The sequence below is a fragment of the Artemia sp. Qi Xiang Cuo genome, chromosome 2 (assembly GCF_049724085.1).
Source record: "Artemia sp. Qi Xiang Cuo chromosome 2, ASM4972408v1, whole genome shotgun sequence".
Taxonomy (NCBI): Eukaryota; Metazoa; Arthropoda; class Branchiopoda; order Anostraca; family Artemiidae; genus Artemia; species Artemia sp. Qi Xiang Cuo.
In genome coordinates, this window is record NC_142795.1 from 93,896,639 (window position 1) to 93,924,148 (window position 27,510).

Genomic DNA, 27,510 nt, shown 5'->3' on the forward strand with positions numbered 1-27,510 from the left:
TCTTTTCATTCCTCTTTTTCATTTCATTTGACATTATAACCTTTGACTTTATAGCGTAATGTTTTTCATACATCTTATTTTTCTTTCATTTCATTCCTCCTTTTCATTTCATTCCTCTTTTTCATTTCATTCGACATTCAAACAGTTGATTTTATAGCTTAATGTTTTCCATACATCTTATTTTCTTTCATTTCATTCGACATTCTAACCATTGACTTTATAGCTAAATGTTTTCCATACATCTTATTTTCTTTCATTTCATTCCTCTTTTTATTTCATTCGACATTCTAACCATTGACTTTATAGCTTGATGTTTTCCATACATCTTATTTTCTTTTATTTCATTCCTAACAATACGTTTTACCATACTCTTTTTCAGTTCATTCGACATTCTAACCATTGACTTTATAGCTTAATGTTTTCCATACATCTTATTTTCTTTCATTTCATTCCTCTTTTTCATTTCATTTGACATTCTAACCTTTGACTTTATAGCTTAATGTTTTCCATACATCTTATTTTCTTTCATTTCATTCGACATTCTAGCCATTGACTTTATAGCTTAATGGTTTCTATACATCTTATTTTCTTTCATTTCATTCCTCTTTTTCATTTCATTCGACATTCTAACCGTTGTCTTTATAGCGTAATGTTTTTCATACATCTTATTGTAGTCTTTTTGTATTTTATTCTACATAATTCGTTCACAAAAATTTCCAACGGGACTGATAGCCATATTCATAAAGAGCATTAAATAGTAAATTGAATGGTATGTTTCTTGTCTAGCTCTCTCGTGTTGGTACCACTGAAAAAATTGATCAAAATTATTGGTGAGATAAATAAAATATTACCAGTTACATTGAACAAAAATGAACCTTTTATTATGTTGTTTACTTCAATTGATCTTGATATCTTCAGGAAAAGGGTTGCAAGAAAGCAGCTCTTTAACTGAGGGCTGGATATGGGTAGCGAAAAAGGCCGATTTTGCAGTTCAAATGTTAACTTGTTCTAAAATGTCTATTATGTATTTTATTAAATTTTTATTTTAAATGTTTGATATCTCGTTTATAGCATGAGTATGATCTAATCATAAATGTATTGAGCTAGAACTGATGGCTAAATAGGCGAGGATTTTTTAACTTCGATGTTGCGTGATTTGATATCATTTGGTTTTTTCGATTGCCGAAAATCTATTCAAAATTGAACAACAAAGGCTTGTTGTCATTTCAATAGTTTTGTAGATAGCTACAAGGGTAGAGATCTAAATTTCCCAAAGCTCGCTAATGAGAGAAAGTAAGTATTTGCTATGTACATAGCTATTATCTATGTCTATTTTCGATACTTGTCTATTATAACGACCGCGCTTAAGTTCTTGATCTGAGTAAAACCGGTCTCTATTTTTTATTTTCATTGAATATTTAATATATAGAGTATATTAGTTTAGGTATTTAATATAATGCTTTCTGTGCTTTCCATAAGTCTCTGTTGTAGTGTCCATAATTTTGTTACTAAAATATTATGTTTTTATCGTATTTTGTTATTTTTTAGGATTAACCTAACTTCACTTCTTGGTTGTGATGGCTGTAATAGACAAGTACCATAGTTTCGTTTTTTTGATGTGTTTTTGTTTCTGTAATTTTAGGAAGAAGCAGCCGAATTAGAAGAAATATTATTTAAGCGTCAAAAGACGAGGCGCGGGCAAAAATAGGATGCATCATTTGAAGAAAAAACAATGCTTCACAGTAATATTCTTTCTCTCTTTAACACTTTGATTTAGGCACAGACGAAATCTATATAATACAGACGTCCAACCAAAACAATTCTACGGGGCTAATAAACTTTGTGCTTATGATCCTCTTTTCTCAGTTTTTCAGGCCTCTAGCATGTTTTAATTTCATCACGCATAGCCTAAAGGTGCTTGGATATCCGACCCTTTTTTTAACATTGTAGGATAGGGCGCATAGACATCTGTATATCATATTCTTTTTGTCTATGGATTTAAGAAATGCGTTGTCCCCTTTCAATTCAAGCATACTGTAAATAAGGTTTCCGAGCTTGAAAAAAATATTGCCTGTTTTTGAAAGATATTTCTATCAACGCGTTTTTTGTCTTCCAGTGGGAAAAAAACCTCTCAATTTTCTTCCTTTTTTTACATTCATGTTAACTATTTCTTTCTGAAAGAAATCTTTTCAATAGAAAAAGAAAAGAAAGTAAGATTGGCAGCGCTGTTATAAATCCTTCAGAGTGTCGATAGTATTGCCTTTGCTATTAGTCTTACAACTCTTTACTGCTTTACCTTCTACCTCCTTACTTCTTTGCCACCTTTTTAACTCTTTCTAACCATTACTTTTACACTACTTTCTAACCATTTATTTCTCTTTTCGTACTTTATTGTATAAGATAGGTTGTCTCCCTTGTATTATAATTTCAATGTATTTTGGTCAAAACTTCATTGTAAAAAATACTTATAATTGGATTATTGCTTTTATTTTTTCTTCAGTTCTTACTCAATTTTATCCTTCAGTTTAATTGCACAAAAAGAGAAGCTTTCCAATTAATTGTATTAATTATTCCGATAAAAACATTTAATAATGTATAAAAGCCATATCACACTTACTCTTCTTGTAATTTTAGACCCCCCCCCCTCCCCACACACACACTGTTCCTTCTGATTTCTATTCGTGACACAATTCTATTTTTCTGGGAAAATTCACGAAAAATTTAATTTTTCCAAATAATTTTTAAGGAAAATTTTATAGGAAAATATATTAATTAAACTACTTTTTCTATTCTCTTATTGTTTTTATTTTAGAACGACAAAGAATAACAAAAAATCAATCAAGGATCTGTTTTGCTAATCATATTGAATAAGTGTAACATTTTTTTCAAAATGGTTTTGAGGAAAAAGCAAAATTTGATACAGTGAATTTGATGCAATTCATCATTAAATTCGAAATTTTACAGCTGCGAAAAATAATGGAAACTAATTTTTGAGTTCCTGAAATATAGCTTTCAAATATGACTTTCAACTAGTCAAAGCAAGTCATTTTACTGTCGAAGGTGCATGTCAAGCATGAAGGCACTTCCCTCATATAGCATAATTTTGACTGAAATTTATGTGTTAGTTATTTGACTCTTATGGGTGTATATCAAGTTTGGAGGCCCTTCCTTTATAGAGCATAATGCTAACAGAAATTAACATGCTTGGTTTTTTACTGTCATGGATAATCTACTGTTATTTGTGTATATGAAGCATGGAGGCCCATCCATAATAGAGTATAAAATTAACAAATATTAACATGTTAGTTATTTTACTTTTTGGTTATTTTAGTGTCGTGGATGTATATTAAGCATGGAGACTCTTCCCTCGTACAGCATAAAATTAACATGTTAGTTACTTTACTGTCAGGGTTATTTAATTTACTCTCATGGTTATTTTACTATCAAGGGTGTAAATCAAGCATGGAGGCTCTTCCCTGAAAGAGCATAAAATTGACACTTTACTTTCATGGTTAGTTACTTTACTGTCATGGTTGTTTCACTTTCATGTGTGTATATCAAGCATGGAGGCTCTTCCCTGATACAGCATAAATTTAACATGTTAGTCATTTTACTTTTTGGTTATTTTAGTGTCGTGGATGTATATTAAGCATGGAGGCTCTTCCCTCGTACAGCATAAAATTAACATGTTAGTTACTTTACTGTCATGGCTATTTAATTTACTCTCATGGTTATTTTACTGTCAAGGGTGTAAATCAAGCATGGAGGCTCTTCCCTGAAAGAACATAAAATTGACACTTTACTTTCATGGTTAGTTACTTTACTGTCATGGTTGTTTCACTTTCATGTGTGTATATCAAGCATGGAGGTTCTTCCCTGATACAGCATAAATTTAACATGTTAGTCATTTTACTTCTTGGTTATTTTAGTGTCGTGGATGTATATTAAGTGGAGGCTCTTCCCTCGTACAGCATAAAAGTAACATGTTAGTTACTTTACTGTCATGGTTATTTAATTTACTCTCATGGTTATTTTACTGTCAAGGGTGTAAATCAAGCATGGAGGCTCTTCCCTGAAAGAGCATAAAATTGACACTTTACTTTCATGGTTAGTTACTTTACAGTCATGGTTGTTTCACTTTCATGTGCTCAAGCATGGAGGCTCTTCCCTGATACAGCATAAATTTAATATGTTAGTTATTTTACTGTCATGGTTTTTTAATTTACTGTCATGGTTATTTTACTGTCAAGGGTGTATATGAAGCATGGAGTCTCTTCTCTCAATGAGCGTAAAATTGACACTTCACGTACATGATTATTTACTTTACTGTCATGGTTATTTTACTTTCATGTCTGTATATCAGGCTTGGAGGCTCTTCCCTCATACAGCACAAAATTAATATGTTGGTTACTTCCCTGTCATGGTCATTTACTTTACTGTCATGGCTATTTAAGTTTCATGGGTGTATATCAAACATGGAGCCTCTTCCCTTAAAGAGCATAAAATTAACATAAATTAACATGCTAGGTACTTTACTGTCATAATTATTTTACTATCATGGGTATATGTCAGCATAGAGGCTCTTCCCTCATTGAGCGTAAAAAGACTAATATCGTAGTTTCTTTACTGTTATGGTTATTGTACTGTCATGGATATATATCAAATATGAATGCCCTTCTTTCATAGAGCATTTAACATTACTCATGCAGATTCGCGTAAGCTTGTATATTATACCTCCGTTAACCTGCATCAGATATATCATGGCAGCTCCCAAGACGGAAAGACCATTGTTACCTGCACTCTGTTCCAGCCTATTATTGTATTGCCAATTAATACAATCCCACTCAATTGAATATTTGAAACCTACCTCCAAAAAGAAACAAACATTAGATAAAGGACAAATATAGAGGTCAAAACAGTGATTTACCGAAACAGCCAAAACGATTTACCAAAACAGCAACACCCAGAAAAAGAACCCAATTAACTACGAAAAATTATAAAAGATAACTGCAAAATATAGCCCGGTAGTGATGTTTCTATAGGTGTATTTTTACAAAAGACAAAGATTTTGCTGTTTTTTTTATGCAAGTCTATGGACCATGACGTACAACGAACGGCCGTGTAATATATTGCATGAGCTTTGTTACACGATGGTCAGAAAATTGAAGTTTTTTTTTTTTTTTTTTTTTTTTTTTTTAAGATAAGCTAAATGTGGAATTTATGCCATATTTCTATTGCCATGCAAAAATAAAATTGGTTCGATTCTTATATTCAATCTGTTATCCATCTCAACTGTTTCTTTCATTGTGGACACAACGGACCAATTTAATGCGAACAATTACTTCCTTTTACTGCTTTAATTTCGCTTCCAGTAAAAATGAATCCACTCTTACTTTCTTTTATGTTGGAACGACGAATAATAAACATTTTTTTTTCAGTTAAAGATCCTCTTGACTATCAAGGGCGATCGTTTATGCATGCTCCTCATGACGTTGGTGCATGCTCCTCATGCATGTTGGTGCAACACCATAAACGTTGGCGTTTATGCATGCTCCTCATGACATTTTCTTTTTTCAGTTAAAGATCCTCTTGACTACCAAGGGCGATCGTTTATGCATGCTCCTCATGACGTTGGTGTTAACTTGAGATCTGACAGTCCTCCTGACAAATGTTTTGTACCAAAGAAGCTACTTCACACTTGGACTGGACATTCAAAGGCATTGAACCAAATTCGATTAATTCCTAAGACAGCTCATCTCCTTTTATCCTGCTCAATGGACGGCAAAGTTAAGGTACTCTTCTGGTCATTTTAGAAAAAAAAAAACTTTATAACTGTGCCGTTCCGCTGGCAGAGATAAGGACGAAACTAGATCTGAGCGGAACCCCTCTGCCCGTCCAGAATAATGCAGGATTAAATTATGATTCCTAAGATTTTATATTATGCCCTGCGTTCAATAAGCTTATTGCAGATAATTTTTAGAATTTTTGGCATTCAATAGTCAATTGCAATTATTGTGTTCAAAAGTGCTTAATGACCTATCACAAATAATTATTCGATTATTCTACTTCAGAGCTTAATAAGCTGCAATTTACTCATTTCTAAATAAAATATTCTTGGTGTTTTAAGTATCAGATATAATATACTGATATAATATAGACATAAAATATACCCCGGTAGAACGTTTCTTAAAGGGAGCTATGGAGCTGCAAGATTTTTAACTCTAGTGATTTTTCAATAATACTTTTCAGCATATTACGGATGGCGTAGGCGTTTAGAGGGAGAAAAGTTACACCACTAGACTCAAGTTTTTCGTTCATTTCTTTTTATTTCCAAATTACTCGCGTAAAAGCAATTTTGCTGGCCGAAACGTAAACGTAAAACGTAAACAAAAATGAATATAAACAAATTTTGATGTTTTTTTTTACCCTGACGAAAAAATAATTTTGTAACACCCCGCCCCTCGAAAAAAAAATCCTGGATACGACCCTGGTGATTATACATAACTACTGTCATTACATACAGACATTATCTAGAAACGAAAATTAATAAGGATAATCAATATACTTCTATATGTAAATTAGACATGGAGGAAAAATGTGCTCTGAAAAATCCGGTAATGACAATCATATCTAGATTTCCTGAGACACCAGGGTGCCAAGACCACACGCCCCTCTGAATATTCCTGATTGTACTTTATCTGCTAATCGTGTAAATCCTGATCGTAACTTTGAACTATAGGGTAACTTAGAGTTTTGGTATTTGCAATATTTTGTATTCAAACAATTGTATGGGCCCGAGGATCTGGAAGACTATTAAGCAGTCTGACTCTGGGCACACAAAGCAGCATTTCCGTGCAAAACTGGATGTTTTGGAGTTTGATTAAGGTTTCACCCTTTTTTATCCATGGGACATCTGTATTTCTACTGTTTTCTTATCTGTTTCTTTGTGTACTTTTTGTAAACCCCTATGCCTTCCCAAGGCCAGATCAAATTTGCACTTTACTGAAAAAAAAATAATGTTTTTACTTTTATAACTTTAATTAATCAAATAATATTAACATTTTCATTACTAAATATCAGTATATTTATATTAAACTGACAATGCACATTCATTTGTATTTTTTCAGTAAAGTGCAAATTTTGTTCTGACCTTGGGAAGGCTTGGGAAGCTTAGGGTAATTTCTGCTCGTTTTGGGTTTGACTCGGTTATTTATTGTAATTTCTGCTCGTTTTTGGGTTTCAATTATTTATTGATGTTGATTTGTGGTAATTCCGTTCTTAGCAGATTATTTCATTTGGTTTTTGATCATTTTTGGTTCAACGGAGTTCTTTACTTTTCTTTGAAAAACTTATTTTGTTGAAAGAATTTTTTTTAATTAATTTCTGTTCGTTTTATATTGACATAGTCTTTTCAGTGAAAAAGAAAATAATACTTTAAATCTTTTCGTATTTTAAGACTTTATAGTTTGGCCTGCTATTTGCATTCTGGAGAAAAATTTTCAGCAATTTTTAGCAACATACACCCTTTTATAAATTTGGACACAAATAGTAGTGTTTAATTTAGTTTCATACCTCCTCTAGTTGACCTGAAATGGAAAACTTGATACCATTCGCAAAAAATCTGTTTACATTCTTTGATAGCTTAGATACACTTACGCTATTTTGATTTGGTTAAATTTTAAGAGCAGAAGTAGCCCCGAAAGTTTGAACATAATACCCTCAGTCGTTCGTGGGATACTGCTGAGATGTCTTATTGGGAATTAGCATTATCACAGTGCATTTTGATTTAATCTTAAGGCAACATAATGGGCAAATGGGTGGATGGGCGTGGGAGGGGGGGAGTAAAAGGGGGATTAGTTGCCCTCCAATCACTTTTGACTATTAAAAAGGGCATCAGCCCTTTCTATTTTCAATCGAATGAACCCTTTTCGGAGTTCCCACGACAACTCCTTCGACACGAAGTGCACTAGTCTAAACAACAACAATAACAAAAAATATCACTAATCACTTTCGACTATTAAAAAGAGTACTAGCCCTTTGAATTTCAAATTGAATTAGCCCTTTTTCAAGTTTCAACGAAAAGGATTTCAGTAAAAACCTTATATGCCCCCAGGGCATAACTTATAATCCTTGCCCTGAGGGTTGTGGGGGAGTGTCCACCTCAAAATTCGATTGGAAATTGAATTTCCAATCGAATGAGCCTTTTTTGAAGTTTCTACGACAACGCCTTCATTAAAACCTTATATGCCCCCAGGTCATAAATTAAAACCCTTGCCCTGAGGGTTGTGGGGGAGTGTCCTCCTCAAAAATATATTTTATTTCTGGAAATTAACTACTCTTAAAAAATTGGCTATGTCGAATTTTTGTTGGGATGTGTTTGGGGGAATGATGGGCGTGGGGGGGCCTCGTTGCCCTCCAATCACTTTCGACTATTGAAAAGGGCACTAGAACTCTCAATTTCCAATCGAATGAGCCCCTTTTGAAGTTTCTACGATGACCACTTCTATATGAAGTGCCCAGCTCTAAAGGAAAAAAATAATACATAGTACATTGTGCCAACATCGTTCTTATATGCCCCCGGAGCATAACTTAAAACCCTTGCCCCGAGGGTTGCGGGGGAGTGTCCTACTCAAAAACATATTTTCTATCTGGAAATCAACTACGCTGAACAACATGGCTATCTCAAATTTTGATTGGATGTGTTTGGGGAAATGATGGGTGGGGGGGGGTGGCTAGTTGCCCTCCAGTCACTTTCGGATACTTAAAAGGGCACTAGCCCATTGAATTTCCAATCGAATAAGCCCTTTTCGGAGTTCCCATGACAACTCCTTTGATACAAAGTGCCCTGGTCTAAACAACAACAACAACAACAAATTTAACTAATCACTTTCGACTATTAAAAAGTGTACAAGCCCTTTGAATTTCAAATCGAATGAGCCCTTTTTCAAGTTTCAACGATACAAATTTCAGTAAAAACCTTATATGCCCCCAGGGCATAACTTATAATCCTTGCCCTGAGGGTTGTGGGGGAGTGTCCACCTCAAAAATATATTTCTATATGGAAATCTACTACGCTGAAAAAAATGGTTATCTCAAAATTTTAATTGGATGTTTTTAGGGGAATGATGAGCGAAGGGGGGGGGGCTATTTGCTCTCCAATTACTTTCGAAACCATTAAAATGGGCACTAGCCCTTTGAATTTCCAATCGAATGAGCTTTTTTTGAAGTTTCTACGACAACGCCTTCTTTAAAAACCTTATATGACCCCAGGGCATAACTTAAAACCTTTGCCCTGAGAGCTGTGGGGGAGTATCCTCTTCAAAAACTTATTTTCTATCTGGAAATCAACTATGCTGAACAAAATGGCTATCTCAAAATTTTGATTGGATATGTTTGGGGAAATGATGGGCGTGGGTGGGCTAGTTGCCATCCAATCACTTTCGACTATTAAAAAGGGCACTAGCCCTTTGAATTTCCAATCGAATGAGCCTTTTTTGAAGTTTCTACGACAATGCCTTCATGAAAACCTTATATGCCCCCAGGGCATAACTTAAAACCCTTGCCCTCAGGGTTGTAGGGGAGTGTCCTCCTCAAAAACATATTTTCTATCTGAAAATCACTACGCTGAACAAAATGGCTATCTCTAAATTTTGATTGGATGTGTTTAGGGGAATGATGGGCGGGGGGGGGGGGGCTAGGTGCCCTCCAATCATATTTTGACTATTAAAAAGGGTGCTAGCCCTTAGAATATCCAATCGAATGAGCCTCTTTTGAAGTTTTTACGTCAACGCCTTCTATAAAAACCTTATATGCCCCCAGGGCATAAATTAAAACCCTTGCCCTAAGGGTTGTGGGGAGTGTCCTCCTCAAAAATATATTTTCTATCTGGAAATCAACTACGCTGAACAAAATGGCTATATCAAAATTTTGATTGGTTGTGTTTGGGGGAATGATGGGCGTGGGGGGGGGGGCCTGGTTTCCGTCCAATCACTTTTGAATATTAAAAAGGGCATTAGAACTCTCAATTTCCAATTGAATGAGCCCCTTTTGAAGTTTCTACGACGACCCCTACCATATGAAGTGCTCAGCTCTAAAGGAAAAAAATAATAGATAGTACTTTGTGCCAACATCGTTCTCACTCGCCCTAAGGGAATAACTTAAAACCCTTTCTCCGAGGGCTCTGGGGGATTTTCCTCCTAATAAAAGCATACTTTCTATCTGGAAATCAACTACGCTGAACAAAATGGCTATCTCAAATTTTGATTGGATGTGTTTGGGGAAATGATGGGTGGGGGGGGGGGTGGCTAGTTGCCCTCCAGTCACTTTCGGCTATTTAAAAGGGCACTAGCCCATTGAATTTCCAATCGAATAAGCCTTTTTTGAAGTTTCTACGACAACGCTTTCTATAAAAACCTTATATGCCCTCAGGGCATAACTTAAAACCCTTGCCCTGGTGGTTGTGGGGGTGTGTCCTGCTCAAAAATATATTTTATATCCAGAATTAAACTACGTTGAACAAAATGGCTATCTAAAAATTTTGATTGGAGGTATTTGGGGGAATGATGGCGTGGGGGGGGGCTATGGGTCCTACTATCACTTTAGATAATTAAAATGGGAATTAACCCTTCAAATTTCCAACAAAATAGGCCTATTTTGAAGTTTCTACGACAACACCTTCTATAAAAAACCTTACATGGCCCCAGGGCATAACTTAAAAACCCCCGCCCTGAGGGTTTTGGAGGAGTTTCCTCCTAAAAAACATATTTTCTATTTGGAAATCAACTACGCTGAACAAAATGGCTATCTCAAAATTTTGATTGGATGTGTTTGGGGGAATGATGGGTGTAGGGGGGGGGGGGGGTTAGTTGCCCTACAATCACTTTCGACTATTAAAAAGGGCACTAGAACTCTCAATTTCCAATTGAATGAGCCCCTTTTGAAGTCTCTACGACGACTCCTTCCATATGAAGTGCCCTTCTCTAAAGTAAAAAAATGATATATGGTACATTGTGCCAACGTTGTTCTTATATGCCCTCAGGGAATAACTTAAAACCCTTGCCCCAAGGGTTGTGGGGGAGTATCCTCCTCAAAAAGATATGATGATGGGCGTGAGGGGGGGCTAGTTTCCCTCCAATCACTTTCGAATATTAAAAAGGGCACTAGCCACCCCAATTTCCAATCGAATGAGCCCTTTTCGAAGTTCCTACGACAACTCCTTCGATACGAAGTGCCTGTCGAAGAAAGAAGAAGAAAAAAAAACACATTGTGGCCACATCGTTCTTTACTTAGGCAGCGCTAGTGCGCTGCCTATGAAAAAAGAAAATACAAGATTGGAAAACTTTGAAAATGTCACTAATCAAGTTACTACTTCAATCCATGGGGTCGTAAGCTGTGAGCCACGCCCTTGGATGACAAAGTCATCCAAGGGCAAAAATATTTTAAGGTCACGACGGCGACACATAAAATCGAACATCAAACTGGCGTTTTACTTCAACATTTAAAATTAACACATAAATTTTGACTTTGTAAACGGACTTAAGCTAACTAGCCTACTAGCTTTTGCAATATTTGCAAGGCCATATTTTTATAAAGATTTTCTTTCGACTGGGCGACTGAATTAGCGTCAGCTAGCTATCTATACTTTAAGCGTTCGACCGGAGTTCGGTTTTGGGACGCAAGCGCGGACATTACAGGTTCCGAACTCTCATCCGGAATCCTAGATAGAATGAAGAGTATGAGTTAGCCTAACAGGCGAAAACGTGTTACCTGAATACCTGTCACCTTGCATTTTGAGGGGTTGGTAAAGTCTGAATACATTTAACTGGTTTAGTAAGAGTTTAGCTTTGGAGAGGTTAGTAAATCATCAAATAAATCTTTATCACACTCATCCTCAGGAGGAACCAATGACAGGCTCTCATCCCCTCTTTCAGTGTGCTTCTCCTGAAGGACCTCAAAGCTCCCGGGGCGCACGAGGTACGTCCAGTTTCACCCTATTGTCATGAACAGTTAAAGCTCATGATAGACCTTCTTACTTCTTGATGACATAATTCGTTTCTCCAACCCTTTCAACAAGCCTATAAGGACCAGTAAACTTTGACAATGGCAAAGATCTGCCTTGACCCCCTGGACACACTCGAAGAAAGATAATACCACTTATATTGTAAGCCTTGACCATTGAAGTTGAAATTTTTCTGGAGCTGGTTTGATGGTACCCTCCTCCAAATTGTGACCAAGAATTAATATGGACGTGCCAAAAACTTGGGTTTTGAAGGACGCAAGCGCCAGTCAGCGTCTTGAATTTGAGAGAAGACATCCTGTAAAGCCTTGAAATAATTATCAGAGTATGCGACGTAGCGTCATCCAGAAAAACCTGCAAAATATTGTGCTATATCGGGCTTAAATTTTTTTTAGAATCACTGAAGAAACGACGGCATATTGCACAACCATAACGGAGCCCACTAAAACGGAATAAACCATAGCTGCAAACAAAAGCTTTCTTCTAACGGTCAGACTCTTTCACTAGCATTTGATGTTATCATCACAAAAAGTACATAGTGGAAAAGACCGTACGAGAAGACATTCTATCCAATGAATGCTGAATTTTTGGCAATAAAAATATATAACTGTCCTTAACCGTTTTTTTGTTCAATGTCCTATAATCGACTGCCATACACCACTCGTCGCTCTTCATTTGATAAGAATGACTGGGAAAGCATAGGGACCATCACACTCTTTTATGATTCCAGCATTTAATAATCTGTTGACTTTGTCCTTTAATACTGGCTGTAAAGCATGCGGACAATTATAAGAACAGTTACGGACAGGAGGTGAATTACTTGTATTTATTTCATACTCCATTAAATCGCTATTACCCAAATGTGTCTCATGTACTGCGAAGATTTTGCGGTGTTTTTACGCCGAGTCTAAAAAATGTTCCTTCGAAGCCACATACGGAATATGGGACAAATCAAACATAGTGGAAAATTCGTCTCGGTTGAGATGTTTAGGCTGAACCAGCAACCTAACCTTTGATGAATCCGGACAGCAAATGTTGTTGACTACAGCCATCACATGATTTAACACTAATTCTGGATACACGACTAATTCCTCCGGTAACGCAGGAAATAGATATCCAAGGTACATATTTTTCTTGAGATTGAGAAATTCCTCCGAATCGTTCGTGAGCTATATCTTGAACATGTCATCAGTAAGATCTACGAATTTATCCTCTACCTGAAATTTTCATCCAGGTTTTGAAGCTCAGGTTGTGCACTCAGGTTGCCAAAGGGATGTCTGAACAATTTGGAACATCTTAGTTAGAGCATTATGTTGAAACCTTCAGGCTGTGTTGAGAAGGATGCTGAACGAACCAAAAGACACTCTGTGCATACTGCTAATACTACGACTGATGCTAAAGGTAGGAAAGTGAAACTTTCAGGAAACGTTTTGGGTGATGTTGAACTAAATCAAAACACGCTCCTTGCATGCACGCTGTCATAAGGACGTATCAGCAATATATTAGGAATGGTTTAGGGTATTAAGTTGAAACCTTCAGGGCATGTTAAGGGGGATGCTGAACTAGGCAAAATACAGAATGTGCATGCTACTCTATTACGACTATTTCTACTACAGCTACTACTAGTACTACTGAAGCTAAGGATAAAGTTATTAAATTGCGTAGCAGCTATATATCAGGAACAGCTTAGAGTATTAAGTTGAAACTTTCAGCACAGGTTGAGGGGGATGTTGAACCAACCAAAAGGTACTATATACACTCTACTACTACTACTACTAAAACTACCACTAAGGCTAAGGGTATTAAGGAAAAAACTTCTGGAAATGTTGAGGGGTACATTGAATTAAATTGAAACACTCTATGTGTATGCAGGCTGTCAGAAGGCCGTATCAGCAGTATCTTAATAACGGCTTAGAGTATTATTTGAAACTTTCATAGCATATTGAGGGGTGTATTCAGTAATAAGAATGCCATATGTGCATACTACTACTACTAGTAGAAGTAGTACCACTAATACCGTTAGTACTAATATTACTAAGGCTTATTGTGAATTAAAACACATTATACACATGCAGGTTAACAACAGGACGTATCAGCAATATGTCAGAAACGGCTTAAAGTTTTGAGTTGAAGCTGTCGGGGCGTTAGGAGGGGATGTTGAGATAGACCAAAATGACAATGTCAGTACTATTGCTGCTTATGATTAGTACTACTACAGCTATCACTAGTACTACTCCTATTGCTCCTACTATTTATTTTTCCTAGTATGTCTACTACTATTACTAATGCCAAAGGCAATAGTTAAACTTTCAGAGAACGATGAGGGCATTCTTGAACTGAAAAGAAACACATTATATATATGGGTTATCAAAGGAGTGTTTTAGCAATAACCCAGCAGCGACTTAGGGTTCTAAACTGAAACTGCCAAGAACACCAATATTACTACCACTTCTGCTGTTATTCTACTAATACTACTACTAAATCAATATAGCTCAAGTGTGTCTAGGTTGTCAACATATCCAGGCGGGGATAGGGCATAAAGTACAAACTTTCTTGAAAATTTTATGTTGCTTTAAAACTAAATCAAAAGGCACTGTGTGTGTGCCGGTTGTCAATAAGATGTCTCAGCAGTATCTCAGTAATTACTGAGGTATTAAATTGAAACTTTACGGGCTGTTATAATTACTACTTCTGCTCTTACAGTTGGACTGAATCAAAAAAGTGTACGTGCATGCATATTGTCAAAATAGCTATCAAGATCTTTTATTGACAAAAACACATGACAAATAAATTTCTAAACTGGTCGACGGAGAGCAGGGCTCGATGTGTCGGCCATAAACAAATATAAGGAAATGCCGAAATAACAAATACAGGATATAAAAAAAACAACATACAAGGTAGGAGATAACAGAGGAGGCCATTCCAGCGCGAGAACACCACAATACAAATCATACTAATATCAATCATTCATCAATCCCAACATCCAGACAAAGAACCATTTTTGAAATATGTTTTTTTAAAGAAGATCTGCTCTTGAAACTTGGGAACATTTCTACTAAATTAAGTTCAGGTTTTCAATATGAGGAATGTGGAATCTGACTCAGAATCTAGCTCTTTCCGATCTAATCGGAGGAAGGTGATACTTCTTGGAGCGGACGCGTTGGGCAGGAGAAATGAGAATCTCAATTAACCCAAATCATGGAAATAATTTGTTGAAGATTGAATATCATAATACCACATTGCTGTATGCAGATCTTTCAGTTGTTTAAGATTAAATATATTGAGAAAAACATATAAAGTTTGAGTTTCCGAGAGATTTTGAAGCCTCATTGGGCGATGAACAGAAGTACCCAGAATTCTAATTGTCTTATTTTGAATTATCCGAAGAGATCGCGGATGGACCGTAAATGTGTTGAGATAGATTACAGGGCAATAATTTAGATATGATTCAGTTAACGAAATGATTTTACTCTTTTTATCCTACTTTGATTTACAATTAACTCTTCTATGGTAATTTTATTTACTGGCCGCCGTTACCCCCCAAAAATCATGAATTCAGTTTTAGAAAAATTCGGAGCCAGGCAGTTACATGCAAACCATTTATTCAAAGATTTCATTGCTATCACCATTTTCTCAACCAATAAAGATGGGGTTTTAGTTTTTACTGTTACCGCTGTATCATCTGCAAAAATTACTTCTAAGCTACTATCTTGGGGTAAACACCTCGGAAGATCATTTATATAAATCAGAAATAGTAATGGTCCTAATATTGATCCCTGGGGGTCTCCAATATCATCAATAGCAATATGGCTTGACAGCTGCCCATTTATTTCTACCTGAATTTTTCGACCATGCAGGTAAGATTTTATTAGATCTAGGCCATTACCTCTAATACCTGTGTTATTAATTTTCTCCACAAAAATTTCGTGTTTTAGCCTATCAAATGCCTCTTTTATCTAATATATAGAGTAGACATATGATTATTACAATCTATCGAAACCATAATCTGTAATATTGGCGCAGTGACAGCTTGTTCTGTAGAGTGATCCGACCTGTATCCAAACTTATGTTTAGTAAACACACTCCATTTATCAAAATACGAAACAATTCTTTTTTAAATAATTTTTTCTAGAACCTTAGATATTGGAGAAAGAATAGTTATTGGTCGATAGTTGCCTATATCTGTATTATCACCTTTCTTATGAATTGGAATAACTCGTGCAGATTTCCAAACTTCTGGAAAGATCCCTGATGATATAGATGCATTTAAAATATGAAGCAACGGAACATGGATTACAGAAGCAATTTCTTTAAGAATATTAGTGGAGAGTCCATCTAAACCTAGGGAATTGCCACTTTTTAAATAATAGACCACTTTTTAAGCATAGATACAGTGTTTTAGAAAGGGCACTAAGTTTGATTTTTTAGGGACACTTGAGGAGGTGAAGAAATAAATCAAGGGATACTATGTGTGTCTTGATTTTCATAAGGTCGTATACTAGTAAAAATTGTAGAAACTTTTTGTCCAACTTATAAATAGTCAGCCAAAAAGTGGATTCCTATAAGAAAAAACAAAAAGATTTATAATATTATTTTCTTTGCCAATAAAAAATACTATGTCAATAAAAACGAACAAAAATTAATTAAAAATAAACTTTTCCCACAAAGAAATTTTTCAATGAAAACTAAAGAGCTACATTAATGCAAATTTTGTGCCGAGATAAAGTGAAATAATTTTCTAAGCCTAAAACTACCACATAAATCAATGAATAAATGAAATTTGTAAGAGAGCTGAATTATTATCATTCATCCAAGTTTCAGTATGGCCGATAGCCTGAATAATAGAAGTTTTGGATCTTTCATTTCAAAAACTTGGAAATAATTTAACCCTTGGCAGTTATGGCGGAAACTTCAATGTTTCCCGATAATCGATCGTTTTTTTTTCGATCGTCTTAAGTCGATCGTCGCCTTAAGTTTATCGATTAAGTTGTATTAAGTTGATCGATGTCTTCGATCAACTTAATGGGATTGGATTCCATCTTGAAACTATTTTTAAGAACTAATAGAATTATACTGTCCTGCGATCTCAATATAAAAACTCCGACTTAGCTGCTCCATAAACAAACCTACAAAGTAGATAGTTCAAGCATCTAGATTTTTAAGACAGCTGATGCTTCGGCAATAACCATTTGTTACCCATACAAACTGAAGTTCAGAATATATTCGTCACTTAGTTTCATCCCCCAAACCCCAGAGAAAGCAATAGTAAAATAAAGAATAAATACAAAAATAACTACTAATTTCTACTTCATAACCAATAGAAAAATAAAAACAACCCAACCTAAACAACCTAAAACAACCCAGCCATATAGAAAAACAACGCAACCAAAAACAAAACAACCCAACCAACCAAAACAAAACAACCCTAAGTCCTAAAACAACCCAACTATATTGCAAGTTTTAACAGTCTTGTCTCTGTCTTTCAATGTTGTTCTTTCTCCGTCATTCTTATTCAATTATCTTTGTGTTGATAGATACCTCGAATTAAGCCCTGTTCTAATGTTAGCCCCACCCTGGTGCCCAGCACATCTACTATAGTCCCAAAAACTGCCAGGGAATATAAGTTTATATTTAAAGTCAATGTGCTCTTGTACAACAGCTGTTTTTTTGCTTTTTTTTGCTAAACATTAACAAGCAGAATTTAGACACTTGAAAGTTAACTCTGCTAGATCTGAGATTGTTCTTTTTAATTGGAAGATGGTTAAACTAGTTCCACTTATAATTTTTGGGAATAGTTCTGTTCAGCAACTATTTTATCTTCACCTCCTCATAGGTTCTTCTATCCGCCACACCCGTACGCTTCTTCTTGACCAGCTCAAACTTCGAATTGCAGCAGCTTATGCTTCTATTGTTTCATGTGAATTTCGGCTCAACCGGATACTTCTAGCTAGCCTTTATAATGCCATGGCACTTCCTGATATTTTGTAAACTCCTCCCTTTTGGAAACTCCTGACAAAAATTAATCATCAAAAAAGCCAGATCCTTGTTTTCCGATTTGCTAAATATCTAGTGTACCAGCCTCCATGGTACAGCAACTCACAAATGCAAAATATAATCACAAAGTTGGACTTTGTCAAAATAATGGGTGCGAGTTGTAAAGCAGTGATTATGATAGGTTATCAAATAATTAAATAAACAAAAATTTTAAATGTTCAATGATCTATGTTTATTTGGAGAATTTATGTTCGTTTTATCTATGTATGAATATGCTGATGTTGTATGTGGGTATTTGTTTTTGCTTCGTTTGATTTTTTTCTTATTTTGTCCTTAATTTTGCTTTGTTTTGATTTTTTTCTTATTCTTATTTTGTCCATGATTTATTGGATTTGTCGACATCTGTCTTGAACTAGGGAATAATTTATCGTTATTTTTATCTTTCTGCTAGTGTATGTTCGCTTTTGGCTTTTTTTAAATTGTATTCTTTTCTTCATTTTTTCCATTTCATACTCTGTCTTTTTCAAGTTTCTATAGATGGGTTTTTAATTAAAGTAATAAATACTGCGAATCTACTTATTTTCTGTTTGAAATTTTTCCAGCTATGGGAGGTATACAACCAACGACGCTGTATTCGCTCATACCTGGGTCATCGGCAAGGTGTCAGAGATGTTAACTTCAACAATGACGGAACTCAGTTCCTCTCGACAAGTAAGTCTTGACGACAATGTTTTTTTTTCACCTATTTTAGGTAGGTGCTCGCAGATCTGACTCTTAGGGTGAGATTACAGGCCTTTTCCTTGGGGAAGGGGGCCAAACATATCTAAAAAGGAATTTAGGAGTTTTTATGCGAGAATCGGGCTCTAAACCTATCTCAGGTAAAGGTAAAGAACATGGCATTGGATTTTACAATCCCTACCGGTAGTGCTGATTTCCGTTTCATGGCCCTTCAGCCAGGAAGTGCAAAGGGGGGTTGGGGGCCAACCATCCTGTGTTTTTGCACACCCTTCCTGTTTACCTTCCCCAGTTTTCCCCAGGTACCCATTTAGAGCTGGATTGACTCTGGCTAAGCTCACAGAGTCACGCCACTGACCCTTGTCCCAAACTAAATAACTGGATACACTAGGATTCGAACTCTTGCCCTCTCGGACAAAGAATCCTGTATCCAGCGCACTAATCCACTAGGCTAGGACGGCTAACCTATTTCAGGGGAACTCTGATTTTATCCTTCCTCTTGTCCTTTTTGAAATGTATGTTCTTTTTTTGAGAATTTGTATGAAAAATTGAAGCTGATATAATGTGACTCTGGTTGACCTAAGATTGACCATTGAGTGGTTTGCCATTGAGTGCTGACCTAAAATAATAATATAATATTACCGGTATCGATATTATTTTATATATGATATTAAACAGTTCGCGGTATCGAACTGTAAGTAAGGAGCGACCCGGCTCAATAGTCACCTAAACTCTAAAAACTGGAATTTTGACACCAGTAGATACATCAAAAGAATTGAATTTTATGCTGATTTTACATATATAAGTTTCATCAAGTTTAATCTTACTCATCAAAAGTTACGAGCCTAAAAAATTGCCTTATTTTTGAAAAAAGGGGGAAACATCCCGTAAATGTGATAGAATCTTGATGAAAATCAAAACCATGAGATTCAGCGTAACAGAAAATCCTACTGTAGATGTTTCAAGCTGCTATCCGCAAAAATGTGGAATTTTTTTTTTGCCAGAAGAAAGATCGCAGACACGTGTTTATTTGTTGTTGTTTTTTTTTCCCTAGGGGTGATCGTATCGATCCAGTAGTCCTTGAATATTTTGAGAGGGCTCATTAGAATGGAAATTCAAAGTTCTAGTGTCCTTTTTAAGGGACCAAAAGAATTGGAGGGCAACTTGGCCCCCTCCCACGCTCATTTTTCCCGAAGTCACCCAATCAAAATTTTGAGATAGCCATTTTGTTCAGCATAGTCGAAAATCTAATAAATATGTCTTTGAGGATGACTTAATCTCCCACAGTTCCCGGGAGAAGGGCTGCTAGTTGTGAACTTTGCCCATTGTTTATATATATTATTGGTTATTGGGAAGTATACAGACGTTTTCAAGAGGTTTTTTTCTGGTCAGAGCGGGGGTCGGAGGAGGGGTTAAGTGGGAGGATCTTTCCATGGAGGATGTTTCCTTGGGGGAAGGGACATTTCTAAGAAGGGGACGCCAGATTTCCCAGCACTATTTGAAAAACGATCAGAAATTAAATTAAAAAAAAGTTTTTTCACGTGAAAGTAAGGAGCAACATTAAAACTTAAAAAGAACAGAAATTATTACGTATCTGAGAGGGTTCGCCCCCTAGTCAATACCCCGCTCTTTATGCTAAAGTATTTTTCCAGTACTTTCAAAAGAGCTATCTATTCTAATTAAACGGTCTTAACGATTCAGGGATTTGTGATTCGAACAAAATTTGAACTTTGACGTAAAGAGCTATGTGTGGGATAGGAAATAAACCCCTTTATACAAGTAATAATTTCTGTTCGTTTTAAGTTTTAATGTTGCTCCTTACCTTCAGTTGAAAAAACTTGTTTTTTTAGTTAATTTAATATATATGAAACATTAACTAACAATGATATTCTAAAATTTTTAGGACTAGCCCTAATGATTCAAATTTAAATAGTATAGTTTAATTAAATAAAATGTAAATCCTTGGTTTCTTTGTTCAATGGACGTGATACTATAAAAATCACTTTACGAGCCTCATCTTAGGTTGATTTTCATAAAGACAAAAAGTCCATTAGTAAGTTCTCCCAGTGAACTAGCCATCGTCTAGAGCTTTTGCAAATATATTGGTTAATCATAAAAATTGATTGAAAAGACAAGGAAATTTTATAGAAACTCCCAAAGTGGCCTAGTTGGTATACTGGTATTTTTTTTTGTATAATTTTTAGTGTTTTTCCAGCAGATATGCTAAGATGTTTTTAATGACTGCCTTTTCCTTAACTTTAAAAAGAAAATCTGCTCCGTTTAATAAAAAAAAAAAAAAAATCGTGCTTCCTGATCAGATAAGTCTCATTATAACTGAATATCTCTGTCTCCGTCACAAAACGAGAAAAGTTCAATGTTTTTGTTTCTAAGATTTCCGGCGAAGTAGGTGTTGGCTTTTAGTTATCTATCGCTTATTCAGCTGATTCATCTATTATTCAGCTGATTCATTCATCAACTGAGTTATCTATCGCTTATTCAGCTTATGGATTGAGCAAGACTGCTCAATCGATTCTAAATAATTTGGTCATAGAAACTAAAAAAGCTAATAATGGATGAGATAGGGTGATCAAACAGTTTGTGGTAAAAAACTGTAAGTAAGGAGTAACCCGCCTCAATAGTAACCGAAACTCTAAAAAGCGGAGTTCTGATGCCAATAGATATATCAAAAGAATTGGCTTATTATGCGGATTTTAAATATACAAATTTCATTAGGTTTAATCTTACCTATTAGAGGCTACAGGCCTGAGAAAATTTGCCTGATTTTTGAAAAAAGGGGAAACCCCCTAAAAGTATTAGAATCTTACTGAAAATCACACCGTCAGATTCAGCGTATCAGAAGACCCTGCTGTAGTGGTTTCAGGTTCATCTGCAAAAATTTGGAATTTTTAATTTTTTGCTAAAAGAAAGATCACGGATGCCTGTTTATTTTTTGTTGTTTTTTGTCCAGGGGTGATCGTATCGACCCAGTGGTCCTATAATATCGTGAAAGGGCTCATTCGAACTTAAATTAAATGTTCTAATGCCCTTTTTAAGTGACCAAAAAGATTGTAGGGCAACCTGGCCCCCTTCCCCGCCCCATTTTCACCAAAGTCGTCCTATCAAAATTTCGAGATAGCCATTTTGATCATCATAGTTGAAAATCCGAATAACTATGCCTTTGGATATAACATGACCCCCCCCCCCAAGCCCCAGGGGAAAGGTCTTTTAAGTCAACAAGTTTGCCCATTTTTTACACATAGTATTTGTTATTTTAAAGTATGTATACATTTTTGGGTGGGTGGGGGGTGAATTTTTGCTGGGGGTTTTTCCATGGGAAAATTATTTTATGGGTAGGGAAGTTTCCAGGGGGTGAACTTGTCAGCGGAATTTGCGGGGAATTTGCCAGAATTCCTATAAGAAATTCTTTTTAAATGTCGTGCTTTCTCTTATCTTTCTCAATTTTACGCGTGGAGTATTTAAGGGTAATTGGCTGGGGTAAATTTTCACCGGTATTGAATTGTCTGGAGGATATTTCCGTGGGGAGGTTTTTTTCCGTGGAGGTGGGGCCAGATTCCCTGGCCTTACTTAAAAACCATCATAAATTAAATTAAAAAAGCAAGTTTTTTCAATTGAAAGTAAGGAGCAACATTTAAACTTAAAACAAGCAGAAATTATTACATGTATGAAGAGGATTGCCCCCTCCTCCAAACCTCGCTCTTTACGCAAAATTTTCAATTTTGTTCCAATTCTTTAAGAACGACTCCTGAAACACAATGGCCGTTTAATTAGAACAATAGAAAGCTTTTTTAAAAGTACTAAAAAACTTTAGCGGAAAGAGTGAGGTGTTGAGGAAGGGTAATCTCCTTCATAAACGTAATAATTTCGGTTCGTTTCAAGTTTTAATGTCGCTCCTTACTTTCAGTTGAAAAAACTTGTTTTTTAATTTAATCCTTTAAGGGACCACATCACCTTAAAGATTAGATTAGATCAATTTATTTCAAAACGACCTAGTTAAACATGATCAATAGGTAACCAACCGCCCATGGAAAGACATAAATGCACTGGCACTGGGCGGTTAGCAAAAACTATTTCAACTTACTTAAAAAATAACTTAAATTTCTAAATAAATTTTTAATTTTCTTTTTAACACGTACTAATGAACATTCTCATGAAACACAGAATAAAAAAAAAAAAAGAGAGAAGATAATAACAAAAGAAAATACACGATAACATATATCTTCAATATCTTAAACAAATGCTGGTGTTCAGCCGCCTTAACACTCAGGGAGGGAATTCCATACCCCCTGGCCCAGATGTTTCATTTGAAATACAGTTCGACTTCCACTCCTATACTCCGTCGCCAAATTATTAGCATTCATTGTATAATAATCAACAAATCATTATTTTATCGAAAAAAAAAATCTAAAAACACCGATGGACATACTTCATGCAACCACTGGTAAGTAAAAACCGTAGCCTGGTAGTCACGAACTCGTCTCACATCCATCACCTTTAATTTTCTGAAACAGGCTACTGTATTGCTAGTTTCTTTAACATAGCCCCCTATCAAACGGACTGCCTTATTCTGTAATAACTACACGCCTAAAATTACCAAAAAATATTGCTAGCCCATAACACACAACCGTACGATATATAGGGGCTAATAAGAAGCAACATCACCCGACCTGGTACGAAATGCTTCAGTCGACATATAATTCCAAGGCCTTTTGCAGCTTTTGATGCCACAAGATCACTGTGACGTTTCCATGACATATTGCAGTCTAGGTAAAAACCTAGATACCTCATTAATTTAAACTGTTCTAGGGAATTATCAGAACATAATATTAGCCTACCGAGATCTATGGGCTTACCAATTCGACTAAAAACCTTAAAATTTGTCTTTTTTACATTAGCCACAAACATACTTAAAGAAGTAAACACACTTAAAGTGCTTCTAATTGAATTAAATCGACGTAGAGCTTAATAAACTTGTTTATAATTCAGCAAAATAAACTTAGTACAAGCACTGTTTATACTCTTATCTGACAGTTCAATTTAACTCTGTAAAACGACTTGGTAATTTTTAAAACCATATTTTTTTTTACACAAAATGACTATTTCAGTGCTAAGGACAAAATTTAAAAAAAAGGATATCTCGTTGATTTGGATTATGCAGAAGATTTGGGTATCCTAGATAAAATGCTATCGAATGGAATGAATTTTTGATAGTTATGAAAGTTCAAGTGTGCAAGGACAGGTTCGAAAATTAATATTAAGAAGACTAAGTCGCTTAAACTAGGAATAAATAAGGGTAAAGAGTTGGCTGATATTTGGTAACGAAAAAATTGATCGAGTAGATAGGTTCACTTACCTGAATAGTGTTATTAGTGGATGCAGTGAACATGCAGAATAGCGAATGCACAGGGTGTTTTTTGCAGTTAGAAAAAGGTTAGAACAATAGAAAGATAAGTCTGAGAGCTAAGATCAGAATATTGGAAGCCATGGTAATGACAGTGGTCAAGCATGGATCTTAAACGTGGTACTTCGATAGGTCGAGTTGAAATTGATTTGTTTGATTTCTTCCAGAGGAATTGCCAAAAGACGATAAATGAATGGTATATTTCAAAAAGACTACTTATAAGCTCAAACGGCCAAATTTGCTTTCTCGTCAAACAAATATCAAGATTAAAAATGACACGGTGAGTAGCTACTGAAAATACTGCCATACACTCGTCAGTCTGATATTCAGACAAAGGGCACTTTTTTGACTGACCATATATCAAACACCAAGCTTGACGAAAAATAAGGTTCAATCCCACTTTCTAAACAAAAAAACGAAAGAAAGACTGAAATGATAACTGAATTGGGTACGCGAAGAGACTTCATAGTTGCCCACTGGACTGACATTTGGAATTCCTGAGAATTCATCTGAATGAAAATACATCATTTATGTGGCGTATTGAGTTAATAAGAGTCAAAGCTTCGCGTGGACTTTGAATCTTCTGGAAATTGAAGTCAGTGTTTTCTTACCGTATCCTCCGTTTTTTTATGCTTCTATCTTATTTATCCTTATCTGCATCAAGGTTCGTCTGTGTAAACGTCTACATTCCTGTCTCTACTTGCTTCTGTTCAGCAGCTTCAAGAGAAAGCAGCTGGGCCCTTATAGTCAACTACACACTCCTGTTGATATCCTGAAGATAAAGGACATATATACTTTATCTCTTTCTTTGCTGAAATACCAATACTTCTTGGATAATGTAACGGTTTCAGCCTCTTCCTCCGCTCGTTCAGACTTCGGTTGGGCTGCGACTGTTGGGCGTATCTGGAACACAATTCCGGCTGACATCCGGTAGTCCCGAACGCTTGAGTCTTTTAAGAAACACATGAAAAGTTTTTTGTTAAGAATAAATGGTATATAAGATTTAGCTGTATTTTGTCAGATGTTTCAATCGATTTGCTGGGTATTGTTTAGTGAGCGTTGTCTTCTCGATGGCGTAAAAAAAAATTGTATGTGTTTCTGATTGTCAGGTAATTGGGAGATCGCCATATTTGCGGTAATAGTCGGTGATTTGATTTTGTATTTCTTGTTTATTTATTTTCAGGTATAGTTTAATAAGGACATGTTGATTATTATTACTGATTAAGTATTATAATTTGTTTAGCAAATAATGGGCCATCAAACCTCTTTGCAATATTGTCTTGATTTAATCGTTGATTTAATTAAATAAGCTGAACTTGAGATGGCCAGGTCATGTTTTACAGATGAAAGATGAGAGATAGCCAAATATATTTTTTCTATCCATGTTGGCCAAATTAAAAGCATGAGGATGTAAGCGGGAACGGGTAAAAACAAAGAAGAAACTTAATAAAAATTATTAAAATTGACATACTTAATAATATAAACTTCAAGCTGTCAAATAAAAATTATAAATATGACATGATTTTTAGTAACACTATTGGCAGACGGTAAATTAAAAGCTCCAGTAATTGGTAAGGAATCGGGAAAGAAAAAATAAATCCAGGAATTAGTAAGGCCCTTCAGACTTTTTTGGATATATCGGGAACGTGTCAAGAACGGGAACGGGGAACAGGTCGTAATAATGAATTTAAAGGAAATCGGATTTCTAGTGAACGGATAAATGGTCAAGCTTTGAATAGATTGTGTCCTTGGTTTTGTTTGTAAGTGGTGTAGGGGGTCAAGTAAATAGAGCTCATTGCTGATGGTTTGGTGCACAATACCAAGACAATGCAAAATATCATTGTGTGTTTAGCATTTATTGCGCATAATGGTTAACTCCATTTTCTCTCGAATGGTTGAACAAAACATGCAGCTGATTGATAGAAACTTGTATAATAGAGAATTCTTTTTCTTTCTCAAAACAGATTCTTCAAGCAACTAAAAGTTATTGTCATACTTTTGGCATCTCTGATTGAAAATGAAACTCTGAAGTTCCCGAAAAAATTTTCTTTTCCATAAAGGTACGTGTTTCATTTGAGACTCCCATTTAAAAGAATGGAGATAGTACATTTTAACCAAACTGAAAATTTTATTTATTTAAAAACAATCATTTCCTCAGGAGAAATGAATTCTTTTCACCCTTGATCCAAACCAGAAATAAATCAAATATTAGCTCTTATTCAAATTTTTTTTCTTTGGTTGGAAGTGAATCCTGGACAAATTCAACTGCCATCACAACCTCAGTCAAATTTAGCAATACTGCACCATAAAAGAAATGAGTTGCTTGTCATGGAGATTATCAGCTGAGCTGCATCTACTTGCTCACTGAAATGCATATATGTAATTTAACATAAAAGCCTTTGCATTATTTTTTGGGATCAATTATTGAAATACTCTAAGTTTCTCCTGCCGGCGGAAAAACGAGCAGATACTACCGTCAAGTTATTAGTAATTCTGATTGAAAGTGGAGTTCTCCTACAAAGAAAACGGTAAATGAATTTACCGTTTCTTTTAGCAACAGAAAAAAAAGTGACTTGCCTGTCAAGGAGACGAGCAGTCAAATTTCTATTACCCGTAAACACAGTTGCATACATGGAGTTTAAAATCTAAAAGGAAGTTACGTAATTCAATATAAAAAAAAAACTTTTTATAGTTTCTTATAGTGATAACCTTATTATGCTTTAGGTTTCGATCGGTACATCAAGCTTTGGGATACTGAGACAGGCCAGTGTATATCGCGATTCACAAATAAGAAGGTAGCCTATTGTGTGAAATTTAATCCTGATGAGGATAAACAGAATTTATTTGTATGTGGAACATCAGACAATAAAATCATTTCAGTAAGTAGAGATAGCCTATTTGCATTCTTATTTTATTTTTAACCTTTTTTCACTTTCATTCTTCTTTCATTCGTTCATTCCAGATTTCATTCTTCTTTCTCTGGTTAATTAAAACAGTACGAAATAAGTTTTTCAAAGAAAAGTAAAGATTTATATTAAACCAAAGACAAGGTGAAATAAATTCAAATAATAACTGAAGCGTAAACGATCATAAATCACTATCAATAGATAAATGAAACCTAAGACGAGCAGAAACTCAAATAAATAATAAAAGTCGAACTTGAAACGGACAGAAACTACCACAAACAGTACTAACGCCCCTTAGCCATTTAAAGACAAGAACCTCATTTGTGTTTTACCAAAAACAATTTTCATTCCGAGCTGTGTGTTTTTACTCGTCATAACATCAGTAAAAAACAAGAAAAAGAAAATCACCATAATAACCCAGATTACTGAAAAGAAATAAC

General features: G+C 35.3%; 1 protein-coding gene across 1 annotated transcript in view; it reads left to right on the forward strand.

Moving 5' to 3' along the window:
* LOC148955829 (pre-mRNA-processing factor 17) overlaps nucleotides 1-27,510 on the forward strand; it is a 58,967-nt gene that overhangs the window by 19,120 nt on the left and 12,337 nt on the right. Inside the window, 4 exon segments of the mRNA XM_089104454.1 lie at nucleotides 1,643-1,742; nucleotides 5,578-5,792; nucleotides 18,613-18,721; nucleotides 26,889-27,043. Of these exon segments, the coding sequence (XP_088960580.1) occupies nucleotides 1,643-1,742; nucleotides 5,578-5,792; nucleotides 18,613-18,721; nucleotides 26,889-27,043 (579 nt within the window).